Genomic DNA, 18,596 nt, shown 5'->3' with positions numbered 1-18,596 from the left:
CTCTCCAAATAAGCGCACTGTCTAGTCCCGGTGCAGGAGACTGAGACTGATCGAAGCAGTCACCGATTTGTGACGTCATCGTTGTGTGTCGCGTTAAGAGTGATGCAAAAGACTATTTGAAATCCAAATTGAGCAGCCAGAGCATCCGGACTAAGATGCATCTGAAAAAATCAGATTTCAATCGCATTTGAAACCACCTCCCGATGTGGATTGAATCAGATTCTGAAAAAGTTCAAAAGATTTCATGTGTTTTTTTCCTGTCCAGATTATCAAAAACTCATCTGGATACAATCTGGATATGCAATAAATCAGATTTTTTAGTGGCAGTATGAACAAGGCCATAGAGACTTTAGGGCAGACTCCTATTTAGCTACAGTACATTACCATCAGATCCCATTTCACATCAGACAGAGTTCATTTAGAGACTATAATTGTTGCTGAATTTCTTGACTCTTGTATCTGATTAACAATTCTTAGGCTTAGACTCTGTTATAAGTTATATTCAGCAACATACTCTCCTTTTTTCAGAGTGATTCTGGAAGCATGTGGTGTGAGTTTGTGTTTATTTTGAGCAGTTGTTGTAGTCCACAAGTGGTTTGAGATCTCACAAGCCATCTGGTGGTCTCGCACTCTGAGAACGGCTGCTATTTGCTCATCTAATCTGTCTTTCCTCTCTCTCTCTCTCAGACAATGGGACATGGACCCAGCTGTGGTTGGTATCAGACTACCATGAGCATGGCTCTCTGTTTGACTACCTGAATCGGTACACGGTGACGGTGGAGGGCATGATCAAGCTGTCTTTGTCCACTGCCAGTGGCTTGGCTCACCTGCATATGGAGATTGTAGGAACACAAGGTATTTGTTTGCTCACCTGTGTCCTGAAAACCACAGACAGATGCACAATAGTTCTCACACCTGTGGTTGGTGCACTGACCGCCTGTTATTAAACAGAAATGAATTATCTTTTTGCAGCTACAATGTAACTTTGTACATTTTAAGTATACTGTTTGGTGGCAAAATTCCTCCTAGTGATGAAGTTAACAAAAAAATTACGAAAAAGTACCATGGTAGTACCATGGTATTTGGTCAGTGACGTGACACTCATAAACAAAGAGCAATGTTTTGATGGCATCACAAAGCCACTTTGTTTTAATAATGTTTTATTTGCATATTAAAGGAAATCTTGAAAATCTTTATTTTTTAATGATCCTAATATCATGGGATTTTTTAAATACCAAAACTTACCATATAAATGCCATGGTGTGTGAGTATGGTGAGTACCATAATATATATTTCCCTAGGCAGCCTCAGCAAGTGTCTGTGTTGGATGTTGTCACCATGTCAACCATAGCAGATGTTAATTTGGTTGCTCATTTATAGTGAGCTGGTAATTCCTTTTCACACGGGCTGTACTGTTTTCATTCTAATGATGCCAAATCAATATTGCACCTTTACAAGCCTTGTTTATTTAGCCACTGCAGGCTCAAGGAAATTTATGTATTTTTTGTTAAATTTAGCAAAATAGTAGTTTGAATCACATTTTTCCAAACGGTTCCAAACTTTTAAGCATTTTTGCTGGTTTGAGACTTATTTAGACTGCTATATTGCTTCCATAATTATTTAATGGGATTTCTTAATTATGTCATCAACAGAGGTGTTTGTTATTGCGGAAAGCTTCATTAAATGGCACGGCAGCTTTATTACATTCATATAATTGAGACATAATGCCCCATTACGCTTTGAGAGTGTGTCACAATCAAGCCTTTTTAAGATCAATTTAATAGGGCCTATTGTAGTGTGAAAGGTATAAACACAGCTTTAATTTGTTTACGACTGCTGAAAACTGATGTATTTTTAGTGGCACTTGCTAAGACAAGCTTCTCTATTACTATTGGTCAGGGTTTAAAGTAAAAATTAAACTTTGACATGCAACTTGTCCGATACCTTGCGTAAAATACTTTCTATAATGTTTTCTAGTACTGCATTCTTTGAAAAACTATGAAAACGTATTAATGTGGCTAAAAGGAGGTCAAGGACATATTCAACAAAGGTATAAAAGCTTTTTCATTTTTGTTATCCAAGTAACAAAATCAAAGCAAGTAATATGCAATCAGTAAGTGCTGTTTTCTATTTTGTATGGGAAAGTGTGAATGGTTCTTTGTCCGATTACACAAGAGATGCATGCAATTTAGCGCAACCAATGTAGTCTGATTCCTGAAAGAATGACACTTACCAGCCTGTTCTTTTTGCATGGGCAGGCACTTCTCACATTTCTTTCAGGAAATTAAAAAATCTAGTCTTAAATGTGAGAAATTGTGTGGATGGTTGTGCATTGAAACAGACTTTAAGATTTTCTTTGAAATTCGTGCAGCACTAATCTGCATGTAGTCTTTTAACCGTAAAGGCAGAGGACCAGTTCTGTTGGTTTCCCTTGTGTGCTTGAAGGTTTAGAGCTATATGCAGTAGATACATGCTGGGGCAGCATTTAACCGTCAGCAAATAATGAAAAGTGTTTATTTAGCTCATGGGGCACTGTGAAATTGTTCCTCAGGGAACACAATGCTTGCTTTTATGGGTTTACATCCACGTAAGGGTGTGCGGAGGTGTGTGTGTGTGTGTGTGTGTGTGTGTTTGACTGTGACATGTTGGAAGTTTTCCCACTGGTATCTATAGGCCAGAAATTACTGCATGTCCGGAATGCATGGTATTCCTCTTCCCTTAGACAAAGTACTGTGGTGGTACCATAGGACAGTAGTTGTATAAGACGGTAGTACCATGGCACTCTTTGAATCATTCAGAACCATCAAAACCATTGTATATAACACAGGTCCTGAAATTCATTTCTGAAAATGGGGGGAATTTATATGGGGGGATTTACGCACTTTGGGAGGGAATATAACTGACATTTTACAACAAATCACACCTAATTCTCACGGGGGCTACTTATCTCAATTCTCACTTCTAGTTTTATTCAGATGTAATGATTTTAAGTATTCATTACTGCTTACATAATGTCCCTTCTCTTTGGTCACTTGTTTCTCAGCAAGATGTGATGCAATCATGTGACAGTAGCCTAGTTTCCATCCACCTTTCACGCTATTTTGTTATCGAAAGTGAAAATGTGAAAAATAAAATTGCGACATTTGCCGTCTTCTGCCTGTTTCCTATGGAATGATTTTCCGGACATTATTCAAAAGGAATTGCAAATTGTATTTGCAATTGCGTTTTCAATTTGTGGACGCATAAAATGTGACATAATCCAAACGCAATTGCAAATCGCGCATTACCGTTTGCATTTTCGTTTAAGCGAACGCACAGTGACTGCCAGATTTCAAATGGAAAAGCAAAGTCCGTTTGCAACTGTGTTTCCCATATCTTACGAGTTTTGGCCCTGTCATATTTAAATAGCAATTTCAATTACCACGTCTGCTTTTTCACTTTCTCAGCGTCGCATATGTAGCCAGCCAAAACTCAAATGGAATACTAATTCCCTTAGTATTTCCATTGATGCCTTACACGGAAACCTGTCAATCAGGGTCAAGGGTGGGATTATGCTATGGGGCGTGTTTGTCTTGGGAAGTGACGTCACTCACGGTCGACGGTCAAGAGTCATTATATAAACAAGCATTAAAAGTAATGGACCAGAAATCTGTAAGATGGCATCATTGCATCATTCTAAGGAAGCATAATATCTTGAGTTTTGACAGTTTTGTAAATTTTTCTTTTTAAAACTAATTTTTAAGTGTGTGAACAACGTTGCACCAGAAATATTCTGTCAACTAGTACATAAACAAAAGAGCGGAATAAGAACTAGAGGCACAATAAGTGGAAACTATAGCCATAAAACGTAGAACAACATTTGGTCAGACATCATTTTCAGTAAGAGGCATACATTTGTGGAATGCATCTGAAATTAAAACATTGACAGACTTCAAGGTTTTTAATACACATTTAAAGCAATGGCTGAAACTGAAACAACTTTGTGAACACTGACTGTACAGGACATAACACAATGCATACAAACATAATGTTGCATATGTGAGCACGCACAGACATATGCACCCTTTTGTGTTCTTGTATTGTTAAATGTGTCTAGACTTTGTTTTATAGTGACTTCCACATCTACTTAAGCCCATATCTTATTTCATATATGGGATGTATTTGTTGTATGTATTTTATTAATTATAAATCTTAAACTCAATACTCTGTAATTTTTGTTTTAAATTTATAAGCCTAACCAGGGACAGGGGTTGCAAATTAGTCATGGCTAGAAACATGTATGCGTGGCATCTACTTTGTATTCTTTATAAAGCAATGTTCTATGCATTTGTCCCTGTCAAATAAACATTAAAATAAATACAAAATAAATAAAGAGGTGATGCCCTGAACAGACGCCGGTTTATTTGATCTTGACCGTCGACTGTGAGTGACGTCTCTTCCCAAGACAAACACGCCCCATAGCATAATCCCACCCTTGACCCTGATTGACAGGTTTCTGTGTAAGGCATCAATGGAAATACTAAGGGAATTAGTATTCCATTTGAGTTTTGGCTGGCTACATACGCTACGCTGAGAAAGTGAAAAAGCAGACGTGGTAATTGAAATTGCTATTTAAATATGACAGGGCCAAAACTCGTAAGATATGGGAAACACAGTTGCAAATGGACTTTGCTTTTCCATTTGAAATCTGGCAGTCACTGTGTGTTCAGCTAAACAAAAATGCAAACGGTAATGCGCGATTTGCAATTGCGTTTGGATTATGTCACATTTTATGCGTCCACAAATTGAAAACGCAATTGCAAATATAATTTGCAATTCCTTTTGTATAATGTATGGAAAATCATTCCATAGTTTCCATTCAAATGGCCTTTTATCGATAAAAAGTGTGCGCGTGATGACGTCATGCCTAAAAAAACACTGTCGCATAAGTTTTGGTTTAGCGCAAAATAAATCTGCCCTGAAGCCGATTACATTCAGAAATGTGTGTTTATCACTAATTCGCCTCCCAGATGTCCCTAATTTTTTTCTTCCAAAGTTTTGGTAAAACGGGGAGTATTGAGACAATTCATTAAAATTAGCCAGTTTACTATCATTTTAATTTCACAAATAAATGCAATCAGTAGAGGAGGATTTGCAATCAAAAAGGAACAGTTGCCCTTCTGATAGGACTGTAATATTGGTTCTGATGTTGCACCTATCGCAGATTGGCACCGGTTCCGACCCGAATGCGGATCGTCATGGCCCTGTTCAAGCTGGCAACCTGCATCAAGTAGTGGCGGAAACTTTCTGTCTCAGTATAAGGACCATCAATCAATGTGTATAAGCTGTGCACAGCTATTAAAGAAAACAAAATGATGCAGTGTAATATCAGGGTTTACATATGATACATTCCTGATATTCAATATTTTGAACAATCATCCAATCTAAAGCATCGTCATCATACAAAACTACATATTTCTCCAACAACTTTTAACTTGGAAAAACATTCTGAGAAAGTCATTCAGCGGAAGGTCTAAAAATATATATATATTTTTTCGTTTGGTAATTTGTATTTTTTATTTAATGCTTATTTAGTTTGGTAATTTAATTAATTTAATACAGGGGATTTTTCCGTCATTTTGTCAAAACAAAAACACTGATGCTTTTCTCCTAGTATTGTGTATTTATTCTTAATTTAAAACATCTTTGTGCACAAAAATTGTATGTTTTTTTGTACTATGGGCTAATTCCATGACTGCCGTCTATTATTTTGAATGGTGTGGAAAAGCAACTTTCATAAATAAACGGATGGATACTGCGATTTAATGAATCGCAAACAGTGGCCATTCATTTGATCAACGTGCATGAGATATTTGTGTTGGCAATCCTGGAATTGTCAGGTTTGCAGCATCTGATCTATATGCCGTAAAGATCAATCCATAATCATATAGAATAAATTGGCTTTCAATACTGTCGTCGTGATTAACACAGGCTATTGGGGCAAAATCTGTCATGTAACACTACATTTTTGCGTTAATGCTAATTTTATTGACATAAAGTGTTTCCAAACCCTTTTTTCTTTACATCTGATGTATCGACATAATATTTTTCCGTTTAACTCAAGCGCATAAACTCTATGTCGACATTTGTGACATTTTAGCGATAATGTGCGTTTCCATCAGCTTTATTTTGATGCGCTAAAACTTTTTTTTGCTAAATATCCTTGGATGGAGACATAGTTAATGAGGTTTTTATAGTTGTTCTTGTAAAATATATTTAACAAACACTTAAACAGATAGTTAAAAGGATAGTTCACCAAAATGACATTTCTGTCATCATTACTCTTAAGCCTGTATGAATTTCTCTCTTCTGTGAAACACATATGTTAGGCAGAATGTAATCCGAGTCACTAATGCATCTTTTTTTTTCTATACAATGAAAGTGAATGATGTCTGAAACTAACATGCCTAACATCTCCTTTTGGGTTAAGAATTCACATTTTTGGGTGAACTATCCCTTTAAAAGTACAGGTCAATACTCAGCACTAACATTTAAAATTGCTGCTTGATGACCTTGACAAAATGCATTGTGAATGTTAATAGAGAGAGAAAATAAAAAAATGCTGAGAGGCAACCTTTTTGCTAAATCTGTCATGACATACTGAAAACAAATAATTTGTATATTAAAGATAAATCATAATATATTTAATGTAATGTAGATATTAATATGATGATATTTATATTATATTATTATTACTGTTTGTAAACTTTTACATAATTATTAAAATTGGCTGAACCAGAGGGCAGAAAAATATACCTGTAAAGGTCAGATGGAACAAGGATTAGAAATTAACTTTTCCATTAAGGTTGGAATTGATTTCCAGGGGCATTTTTTACCTTTATAAAATGACTGTCATCATTTTATGTCAAATAATTCAATATAAACAATTAATTCAATTTGAAAAATGACATTTTAATAATTACATAATTGCCTCTACATTGCATAATGTATATTGTTACTCAAACAACTTTTTCTCATGTACATATTTTCAAATATTTTGGCTATTAAATGAACATAGCCTTCGAAACTAATATCATGCGCCGACATAGAGGAAATGACAGCATTTCTCCAGATTTGGAAGGAGGAGCTTATAAAAAACAACTTAGCAACTCCATGCCAATTGAATAAAATATGCAAAAAACATACATTTCATGATGAACGTTAGTCAAAGGTATGATAAATAAACTAAAAGGGATTAATGTTCTTTACAATTATTAATGTATTATTAATGACATTTTTATTAACTTCAAGGCCATTTAACAAAAATAGCAGATATAATTATTGTTAATATTATTATTAACTACAATATAGCATTCGATTACATTATATTTTGTGATTTCTTAGACCAGATTAAGTTACTAAATACAGCTATAGCACCCACCCCTCTCACGCTTTTGGCCTTTAGCTGGTGAGGTTTCTTTTCGAACAGATAGATTCATAAGTGAGATGACACAACAGGTTTTTAGGCTTTAATGACTGAGGAAGATGCAAAACGACACAAAAGATTGCAAAACTAGATCGCTCCAACTTCAGGTGCCTGTAATGTTGACAACGTCTTGATAATAATCAGGAGCAATCGTTTAATTGTGTCGTTCGCTTACGGAGACACAGTATAACGGCTTTTGCATGTCGAATTAACTGGTTTAGAAAGGTTTACACATCTATAACATCTTAAGTTCAGTAACCACAATGCGACAAACAAAGTGCTTCCTCACTCTGCACGCTCACACTAAACTCAACAGGGGCTCAATGCGCTGCTGCACTAGGAGAGAGAGAGAGAGAGGTATGGACATGAAAGAGATGATTTACTTCTGGAGTAAAGGTTTGATACAAAAACAAAATAATTGATTTGATTTGTTCTTCCGAATGTATTGGTTTACTAATTTGCATCTGCATTCGAAATGTACGGTATGTTTAAATAAACGTAGTAGTATGTCCAAAAATGGTAAATGGGACATGTTCAAAGAACATGGTATTATTACCACAATACATGTTCGGCAAACATGTTAGGACAGTTGTGCATGTCCAAATAAACATGGTGGTACCATGGAAATCATGGTGTTACTGTCTCCTTAAGGTGAATTGCACATTACATAGGAATTATATTATATTCCTCTTTTTTAAATCACTTTAGATAAAAGCATCTTCTAAATGGATGTTTAATCATGTAAAATACCAATTACCATGATACATGTCCAAAACATTTGTATTTTTTGTTAGTGTCATACCTTTCTAGATAAGAATACCTTCCTCTCGACTAGTTTAATTGATCATTTGACAACTGTCACTTTTCTTTAAAACTCTTTCTCGTTAGATTGTGAACGTCTCTAACCTCATGTTCCTTCATTTGATTTCAGGGAAGCCTGCTATCGCACACAGGGATCTGAAATCAAAGAATATTCTAGTCAAGAAGAATGGCACATGCTGTATTGCTGACTTGGGCTTGGCTGTGCGCCACGACTCGGCCACCGATACCATCGATATTGCACCCAATCACAGAGTGGGCACCAAAAGGTAATGTTGCCCTGTTAATAAACTTCTGCCGCTCTTCTAGTTTCTCAGTTAAATGTGGTGGTTAGCAGTTGAGGTTTGCTTTTTTTCTACTTAAAGGGATATTTTGCTTTGTTTGACTCTTACGTCTTCTCCCACCAACAGGTAAGGATGGGAATAGAACAATTCTGGTTTGATTCCAAATCCATTTAACGATTACAGTTCCGTAACGCTTCCATTTACAATTCTTTTAGTAACTGCATTGCGTTCAATTAAAGTAACATACTCTCAGCTTACTTAACCCATTTGCCTCAAGAGAAGAATAGCATGAAATTAGTGCCCACTTCTCAACATGCTCATTGGAAAGAGACTCTCTGAAGGCAATAGGAAGTCTGGCATTGAGTTGGAAGCATCTCTGTTAACCCTACTACTGTCCTGGCTCACGGCCTGAACTCCACCTAAATCTATTCAGATTAATCAGGATAAAGAAACTGACTTCCCCCTCCTGAATTTGGGGGGAAATAGTCCTTTTAATGTCCTTATGTCCTGTGAAAGACTTCACAATAACGTAGTTGTGTTATTTCCCTCCCTCTCCTGGTATCATAACAGCTATCAACGTTACCATAGCGTCAGTTGATAGGCTTTAGGATGGTCTTTACTATGGGGGCATTTTGTTAGATGTTTCAGATGTATTTAAACATATTATAAGTTCTTAAAATTAGAATTAAAGGAATATTTCACCCCAAAATAAATTTACTCACCCTCATTTTGTTTTAAAACCATGTTTTTTCTTTCTCATGGAACGTAGATGTTTTGGAGAATGTCTGTCTGCTCTTTTCCATTCAATGAAAGGGAACGGTGGCTGTCGAGTCCCAAAACTAAAAAAATATATCATCAAGGTTATCATTAATGTCAGACTTGGCACAATATGTATTTAAACACTATATTTGAATAGAATGAGATTTAAGAGATCCAGCAAATAACGACTTAAATGTAGTTCTTGTCCTCAAACTAAGATGATTTAGTCTTTAGTCTTATGGTCTATTTTATGTGTTTTTATTGTGTTTAAAAAACAAAGTCAAGGCCCTCTGCACATTTTTTGTAATAATTGTTTTCTCTAAATATAAGCTCAAAAGCTGCTAGTTTCTCTCCTTTTTCTGATACTTTTTTGTGTTGTCCCGAGTTGTAAACCTCTGCCCTTGGGGAAAATGTATTTGTTCATATAAGTGCAAAGTAACAACAAAATAATCCTTAAAAGGGACCCTTTTTTGTCATTTAGTTTAAATCTGCTAAACACGGGATTATAATTATTTTTGTGTGTTTTATGGAATAAAATATCTCTTCAACAGGTATATGGCCCCAGAGGTGCTTGATGATTCAATAAATATGAAGCATTTTGAGTCTTTCAAGAGGGCAGACATCTATGCCATGGGACTAGTCTTCTGGGAAATAGCAAGCAGATGTTCTATCGGAGGTAGTAATATGCTTTTTTCCTACTCCCAAAAACAAATACTTTCCCAATTACCCCCTCAGTCTCCATTATCAATACAACATATAAAGTGTTATCATGTGATCTTCCTAATTAATCTTTCAATCATACCAGCAGTATCATCATAAAACAAGACACTATCATCTGTTTTATGGTTTTCTAGAGTTGTTTTTCCTTGTGCTTGTAGCCCTGGTTTGACAAAGCACTGTTTTTCCACAGGCATTCATGAAGACTACCAACTGCCTTACTATGACCTGGTGCAGTCTGACCCGTCGGTGGAGGAAATGAGGAGAGTCGTGTGTGAACAGAAATTACGACCCAACATTCCAAACAGGTGGCAAAGCTGTGAGGTAATCATGCACAATTTTGCCAAAAATATGCCTACCCTAACCCTGGGTACCCTGTGCGTATGCTATTGACTTTCTGTTCTTCAAATATATCCGCTTTATATATATATATATATATTTACCCTTATAGATAAATGTGTTAACACCAGCATTTCATTATGCCGTACACAAATCTGTCCTCTATTTCGGAGTAATCACATCACTGCGGCCCCCGGCAGAGAATGGAGCATTAATGAATCCTAATGGTGCTCTTCTTCCGTTTAAATTCCCACATCTGTGCATTCTTGTGTCATTGGAGACACCACAGTCTTCTCTGAGCAAACCCCAATCCCCACCATATTGGCGTGTGAGGAGTACTGCCGTATTTTCCCCTCTCTCAGATTTCCCGTCTGTTGCCCTCTAACCGTTAATCAAAGGAGCACTCAAACCATTCTGTTCTGTCTTCAGCAATGTCTTCTTTATTACTTGGGAAGTAACACAGTTTTATTGGATTTGATCCATGATACCACAGCTCTGTAATATAATCCAAATGCTCTTAACTTGTCGGTGGCAGGTCTGTTCTGGTAGGGTTGCAAACATCAGTGAAAAACAATGCTAAATGCATTTAATAATATGCAACTGACCTTGTAATCAGATTGGATAGCAAAATATATAGTCTTCTCAATGCTTGACATATCTTTTGTTAACATAAGAGGCTGTGCCTCCAATCCAAATTCTACTGTATTTTGGCACAATTTAATTTCTCACTTTGTAAAAGCTTGCCAAATTAGGCAGGTGCCAAATGGGACGGGTTACGTGACCTGCCCTCATCCCCTAACTCCTTGAACAAAACTACACAAGGTAAAGGAAAATATTATTCAGACTACATAAAATATGGGTTCACATGCAATGAGAGTGAATTATATTATAAATATTCAGTGTTTGGTTTTAAGGAAATTTTGGTTTACTTTTGTATGATGACAATTTTGGTTCATCCAATGTAAAATCTGAGCAAAATCAGTTGAGAACAACTGGACTAAGCTTTCTGCATCATATGAAGGCTGCCAAACTTGTTTTATTTTTTTATTTTTTTGGAGAAACTTGTTCTGTGAAATAGAGATGCGTGTCACTTTGTCTTGCCTTCTGTTCTCATAAATAGATATACCGTCTTTGTTTCTTGCTAGCTGTGTTGGAGGACCTCGTATCTAGTGCATGACTCAGCCGCAGTTCGGACATTTGTGCGGACTGTGACATTTAATGTTTGGTGCAGCATTTAAGCAGATGGTATTTCTGCATTCTCGCCCTCGTTTACAGGTTAGCCTGTAAATGCAAATGCCTGCAAAAAGATCTGTGTCTTTGGAAATTGTTTTGACTTTGACCGGAGCATGCAATCTGAGTGTAAAATCTGAGCCTGTATCAGATAATGTGGGGTGCAAATGACAGTTTTGCTGACAAGCTGACAAGTTTGCATGTGCAGAAGTTTACAAGTCACAATATCTGTAAAATGTTAATCATTTTAAAATAAATATATATTTTTTGTACATTTGCATGAATATATTTACTGTGTGTATGTATGTATGTATGTATTTATGTTAAGTGTAAGAGCAGTGCAGATGTGTTTAGAGCTACTGACCTTTTTACATTACATATGTTAGCCAGCAGGTGGTAGCAAAAGATCATTTTTATGTGTATTATGAGCCAGTTAGGTGACGTGAAGTAAGTCAGCGTCAGTCAGTGTTTACATACAACAGCACTACGTGATCGCTCATATTATTACTACACTACTAAAGCTAGGAAATAGCTTTAAATGGCTTAAACGAACAACTTCAGCATTATGGTTCATCACAGCTTAGAGACACATCAGACTGATTAATTACACAAATTCAAGGCCCTTACCTCTTACTGGAGTTTCCACATTGGAGAGGACACACAGTTTAAAATGGCAGAGGAGACTGCGGTTTCTATAGTGAATGACTCTTGCACATTGGCTACCGCGAAATAGGGGGAAATACCCCTGCTTGGACAGCTATTGTTCCACTGAGAAAGCTGATCTTCAGAAAGCTGACAGCATCTCTGCTTGTGTGTGTGTGTGTGTGTGTGTGTCTCTCTCTCTCTCTCTCACACACACACACAAACACATCAATCCATCCTTGTTTATCCAATAACTTATTAGAAACAGCACAAGCCGTGATACTATTTCTGAAGTGACATTTTTTAATTATTAACAGAGGTTTGGACACATCATTTAGTTTGAACCAGCAATGGCAGATTCTGATCCGTCACGTAAGAATGTGGTTCCATGCACAAATGCGTTTTTTATGACCGTAGAAACCGTTTTTCCTATTATTTTTTTTAAATGTACTTGTTCATTGAACTGTTGTATATAATCAATATTACACTCGCAATCATGAGTGTAACCCTGGCTCGGCGACCATGGCTTGGCCCTAAATCAGCACTGCTGTGATTACCTACAGCACTCGGCCTGCGGCTGAATCACAGCAGTGCTGATGTAGGGCCATATCACACTCTTGCTCATGTGATATTGCTTTAATATATACTGTGAAACCCCCTTCCCCCTTCAGTGGGACTGACTGATAAAAATCTGACTGAGCCAGATTTTTCAGAGATCAGATCGATCAGATGTTAAAAACAACCACATTCAAAACAGCCTGTTGTTTTTTGAGGCTTTATTTTCTCACTCAAGGCGATACCCTTCAAATTTGTGAGGGAAAAAAAATGTATTTGGAGGCAGCTAAATTGAATGTATTTGCATATCACGGTGTTTGTTTTCATAGCTCTAGCTCTGTCTTAAGCAAAAACAAAAATAATTTTATTTGCATTCTGTAGAAAATACTACCATACCGCAAGCACAATGTGGGTGTGAGTAATTACCCCAAAGAGAGCTCAAATCTCTTTTGAGATTGTTGTGCATTTTGTATGCTGGTAGCAGTGTGCTCAGTATAGAAAGCTCTTTTGCTTGCTTTGTCTAATCTGAATCCATTAAAAATCCAAGTGATGAGTAAATCTGTTGGAGCAGCACTCTGTCCAGCTCTCACAAGCTTCACTTTATTAAGGGCTCTTAGAGGAGGACTCGCTGAAGTCATTCAGAGATGATGTGCAGATAATGGAAAGAGGGCCATAAATGTCTACAGTAGCATATTTGTATCCATTCTAGCATGTCCGAGTTGGCGTGAACCTCAATTTGGAATACTGAGACACTTAATAGTTTGCTAAAACTGCTTGGGGAAAATAGTTTAAGTGTTTCAGAGTTTAAGTTAAAACACCAAAGTACAAACAAGGGTCATTCACACAGAACGTGATATTGCATCAATCTATGCTACTGTACTTTTCTGTTGTTTTTCCTATGTAAACATGTGCTAGGACGTTTTGAAAATGCGCCTCGGCACTTGCGGTCTGTTCTTTTCATTGTGCTGTATTTAGCTTTTTTTAGTGCAAGAACGTGTTCAACTGTACATATTTGTGTGGAATACCCATAACATAAACACCATTTCAGTTTGTCACGTATAAACCTCTTTTTGTTTCACGGTTAAGTTCATGAGTTCACATCTTACATTTTGATAGTTTAGTTCCTGTTTTATAGTCATGAGATTTCCTTTTCCCTCATGTGATTTTGTCATGTGTTACTACCCCGTTCATGTTTATTAGTCTTATTATCTTGTTTACAGTTCTGTCTGTTGATTGGTTGTCATTGTCATGCATGTTCATTATTTAAGCCCATGTTTGCCATTGTCTTGGGTTTGGTGTAATGTTGTTCAAGTCAAGTCCATGATTATGTCGCTTTGTTTTGTACTTTCACATTTGTTTGGATTCAAGTTTAAGATTTGTAAATAAAACTGCACTTGGGTTCTTCACACTTCATCATCTTCGTCTGCCTGTCAATGCTAGCAATGTTACACAGATGCTATTTGGACTGAATGCTTTTAGTATTTTTGTGGTTCAGTAATGAATGTACTGTATAATCAATCAAAGCCATCTCTTGCATGTAAATCTTAGGTTGTTTTTCTATGTACATATGCGCCAGACTAGCATCTTTTACCATTGCGCCGCTCTTACTGCCATGTCTTTAACACAGGTGTCAGGTTAAAAACTTTGTTGCTGTTGTTGAGAAACGTTTGAGGCACTCTGTTCTTTAATTTAATCTAGATTTTTAAGTGCAAAACACTTGGGGCCTTATTTTAAGAGCACTAGCGTTAAGCGCAGCACTATGCCATAAATCATAAATACATAGTCAGTGGGCATGGCCATAACATTTTTGTATTTTTAAGCATGCGCTAAGTCTAGGTGCAAGTAGTCGAAATCATGCAAATGGGCAGGATTAAGTGCAACTGAACTCTGAGGTTTTTCTCTGTGATTTCCACCATCTGCGTCCTATTATATTCCAAACACCAGTGATGTAAACAAAGACAGCACATCCATAAGAAGTTAGTAGTGTAAATGGACTGTATGCAATGAATTAGAAGAATAGAAAATGTGCATCAACTGCGTTCTTGATGCATGCCAGGCATATTTCTATGACAGAGACGTGTTCCTATTATACGCATAGAAAATGTGATTCTCTTTTGGATTTGGATGCTCCGTTAAATTATAGGGAAATAATTTTCATCTGACACACAAATCATGGCTAGTATTAACAGTAATTGTATTGGTACGCGCTTCACTTCTACCAGTCGATATTGATTAAAAAAATGCATCTCCAGCCATCTGTGTTTTGTTCCATTCCTTCCACTGCATCTAGATTTTTTTAGCACAAGAAAGTATTCAGTCTAAATGGCCTATAAGTGTTTATGTGACATTAACATAATATTTCAGATGCACTTTTGGACTGAACACTATTAGTATGTTTGTGGTTCAACAATGAATGTTTAAGAAATAAAAGCCATCTCCTCCATGTTTATCAGAGTTTTAGACACTTGCTGGTGTCCATTATGTGGTTTCACACTGGGTATCCCCGCCCACAGTCCAAAATCATGTTCCATAAGACTTCAAATATTCTCTGATAGGATGTGATCCATTTTGTTTGCCATTTCCTAACACCACCTGCTCATGACTAGCAATAGCAGGTATCAAATTATCGTTTGTGGCTGTGATGTAAACTAAAAGCTATTGGTTATTTATTTTAGTAAAAGGGATGGGCCCTTCCTTTCATTTCCGGAATATTTTCAACGTAAGGAAAGGAAACTTTTCTCATCGTCCATTTGCTTTAACGTCTTTCTCGTTTCATTTTCAGGCTCTGCGAGTGATGGCCAAGATCATGCGAGAGTGCTGGTATGCAAACGGAGCCGCCCGCCTCACTGCTCTACGCATCAAAAAGACTTTATCCCAGCTCAGTCAACAAGAGGGTATTAAAATGTAGGCCAGCAGGCAAGGAAAGTTGGCTTACCGTTTTGAAAGTCAAACTATCATTATCCTTAATTGCATTATCCTCTGTCCTCAAGAGAGGACACAAGCACTTTGAATGAAGTTTTGCTTTTATTTTGCCTTTGTTTTGGTCTTAAAATTGCTTGTGAACTTTGAGGCTAAGAGAATGTGAACTCTTGATTCTATAACCCATACCCCACCTTTTGTTGGCACGTCCATCTGGGCTTGTTGATAGGTTGGCCCTGCAGATGATGGAATATCATTTTTGTATGGAAGCACAGCACCAGACTCAAACAATAGCATGGCAGATATTTGCAAGCCTCCTGGGTGTTGGGTTAAACGAAAAAGCTTCCCTGCAAAGAAGTTTTTATTTTTATTTTATAAATTGTGCTTGGTCAGTTGCTGGGTAGATTTTATGTTTTTAGTTTTTTTTTTCTCATGACGGGATGACTGTTTGCGGTCAACTTATTTCTTTGGGAACTTATTATTTGCACCTTGTTTTCCTTTTTGCTTATCACTGCAGTTATTCAGGTCAGCGTAATGGAAATGTTTTCTTTCTTTTCGTTTTCATTAATTTTTTTGCTCAAACAAAACTGGACATGACCTCATTCAGTCTTGGCAAACATGCTGTGACATATGCAATATAGATAAATCTTATCTACTTTATATTTTTACTGCTCTGCTGCAACGACTACAAATTCAACTATGATGACAACCATGCCTTCCAAGCCAGGTGTTACCAGAAAGTGCCACTGCTTTGAACCAACCCTCCCTCATGGTGTGAGCCGGCCCCTTCGGTCACCATCGGTCTTAATGTATTGACAGTGGAGAGATTCTTTGTTAGGTTTCTCATGGGATGTCTGTTATGCACAAGGAGCAAAAGGGGCCGCTTCACTTGAATTTGCTGGTGCCATTTTTCGTTTTCTGCCTCTTCATGATCATCATTGATGCAGCACTGAGGGATGTAACAACAACAATCCAGACCTCTTCTCATTTTACAGCTTCTTTTTTGGACATTTTGTCATTTTTGGGGGAATTGCTGCATATTGGGAAACCAATGACTGACCCAAGTACCCTGACAGTGCTGTGAACGGACACCCACCTTTGTTCTATCATTTGATTGGTAGAAACTGGAAAACTGATGAGGGTCTGTGGCCAGTAAACTAAGTTACAAAAAGACTATATAAGGATGAAGTATAGCAAGGATTAAGTAACTGTCGCTTGATGCGAAGAAAATGAAGTGCAGCCCAGGGATTGGACTGTGGAAAAGTTGGCTTTGAAAAACAAAAACAGTACCATTTCTGAAAGTTGCGCGATGAAAACGTATGACTAAAATATTTCTTACAGTCAAGCTTTTGTTCTCAGTTTGCAAAAATGCTAAGATACATTCATTATAAATATAGCAAATGAATATTTACTAAGCCATAGGTTTTCCAACATTTTGTGGCAACTTTTTCTAATAGAATGTAAACAAAAAGAGAATATTGAATTCAAGGACTGCTTCAAAACTTTGGAGCAAGCTTTAAGGGACCAATCGAAAATGTTGAGGTTGTTTGTGCATTGTTTAAAAAAAGTCTGTTTGAATCGACTATAATAACACAGTAGGGTCAATACAGTATGTAACAGAATTCATAAATGTAGCAAAAGATCAGCTGTTTATATGTCTAAGGAGGTAAACTTGCCACCCAAACAAGCTTGCTGTCTAGTGTTTCACACTTTATTTTCTCATGGTATACATTTCTGAATATACAGTGCTTAATATCTCTCTCTCTCTCTCTCTCTCTCTCTCTCTCTCTCTCTCTCTCTCTATATATATATTACACATGTGTTTTTTGGAGCCACTTTATTTAAAAAAAAAAATCACTAGTCACTTATACTAGCTATACGTTCGTGTCATACATCATTATAAAGCAGTAAGAGCCCGTCTTTAAAGACACATGAATATTTTCATTGGTTTGGCCATTTCTGCGGTTCAAGCATGTTAATTGCTATTGCAATAGGGTTTTTTCTGCTATACTATTCTCAGTGCTGGAGCGAGTAAAGCATATGGTAACACTTTACAATAAGATTGTATTTGTTAAAATTAGAAACTGCTTTAGGTAACAAATAAACAATGAACAATATTTTCAACAGCGTCTTAATGTTAATTTTACGAAATACAATTGTCCTTTGTTATTGTATGTTAACATATACAACTTCTACTATTTATAATGTATGAATACATATTGAAATTAATATTAACCAAGATTTATAAGTGCTTTTAAAAGTATTTTTCATCATTAGTTTATGTTAACTAATGTAGTTAACCAGTATTAACCATATACAACCTTATTGTAAAGTGTGACCAAGTATACACTAGTACGTAGTATGGGGAATGCAGGTAAACTGGACCATTTTTTTTGACATTGGTGATTGTTAAAAAGCGGCCCAATTGACCTGAATTCACCCATACCAGGTAAAATGAAATGCAGATTACTATTGGAACATTTACATATTCAGAACAGGATTTCACATCGATTTCCTTTAAGAAAAAAAATAAATAAAAAAATATATATATATATATATATATTTTTTTTTTTTTTTTTTCATGTGCATAAAAAAACCACTTGTTGAACCGCTGTAGTATTTACCATATGCAGAGTGATTTACACCATGTACACATGTTTTAAAATAATCACAATTAAGAGTTAAAGAGCTTGTTTGAGATGGCATTAGCTTAAGGAATCCATACTTGTAAATAAAGCAGTGCCAGTCACTTGGTTAGAAAGTGTTATTATGGTCTGTTACTTCTTGATGCTGTTATTTTTTTTTTTTTTGTTGGGACTCAATATGATGTTCCATATGTACAGTGATTGATTGATTGATTGATTGAT

At 36.4% G+C, this 18,596-nt stretch overlaps 1 protein-coding gene across 1 annotated transcript in view; it reads left to right on the top strand.

Annotated features, from left to right (window-relative positions):
* LOC127635276 (TGF-beta receptor type-1-like) overlaps positions 1 to 18,303 on the top strand; it is a 91,364-nt gene extending 73,061 nt beyond the window's left edge. The window contains exons 5-9 of the mRNA XM_052115184.1: positions 688 to 855; positions 8,397 to 8,553; positions 9,879 to 10,003; positions 10,238 to 10,368; positions 15,593 to 18,303. Of these exons, the coding sequence (XP_051971144.1) occupies positions 688 to 855; positions 8,397 to 8,553; positions 9,879 to 10,003; positions 10,238 to 10,368; positions 15,593 to 15,718 (707 nt within the window). The 3' untranslated portion in view covers positions 15,719 to 18,303. The remainder of the gene's footprint in view (positions 1 to 687; positions 856 to 8,396; positions 8,554 to 9,878; positions 10,004 to 10,237; positions 10,369 to 15,592) is intronic.
* Positions 18,304 to 18,596: the final 293 nt, after the last annotated feature.

Source organism: Xyrauchen texanus, chromosome 42, assembly GCF_025860055.1.
Source record: "Xyrauchen texanus isolate HMW12.3.18 chromosome 42, RBS_HiC_50CHRs, whole genome shotgun sequence".
In the NCBI taxonomy this organism is placed as follows: Eukaryota; Metazoa; Chordata; class Actinopteri; order Cypriniformes; family Catostomidae; genus Xyrauchen; species Xyrauchen texanus.
The sequence above is the reverse complement of the archived record's forward strand: the minus strand, read 5'-3'. Positions and strand labels throughout refer to the sequence as shown.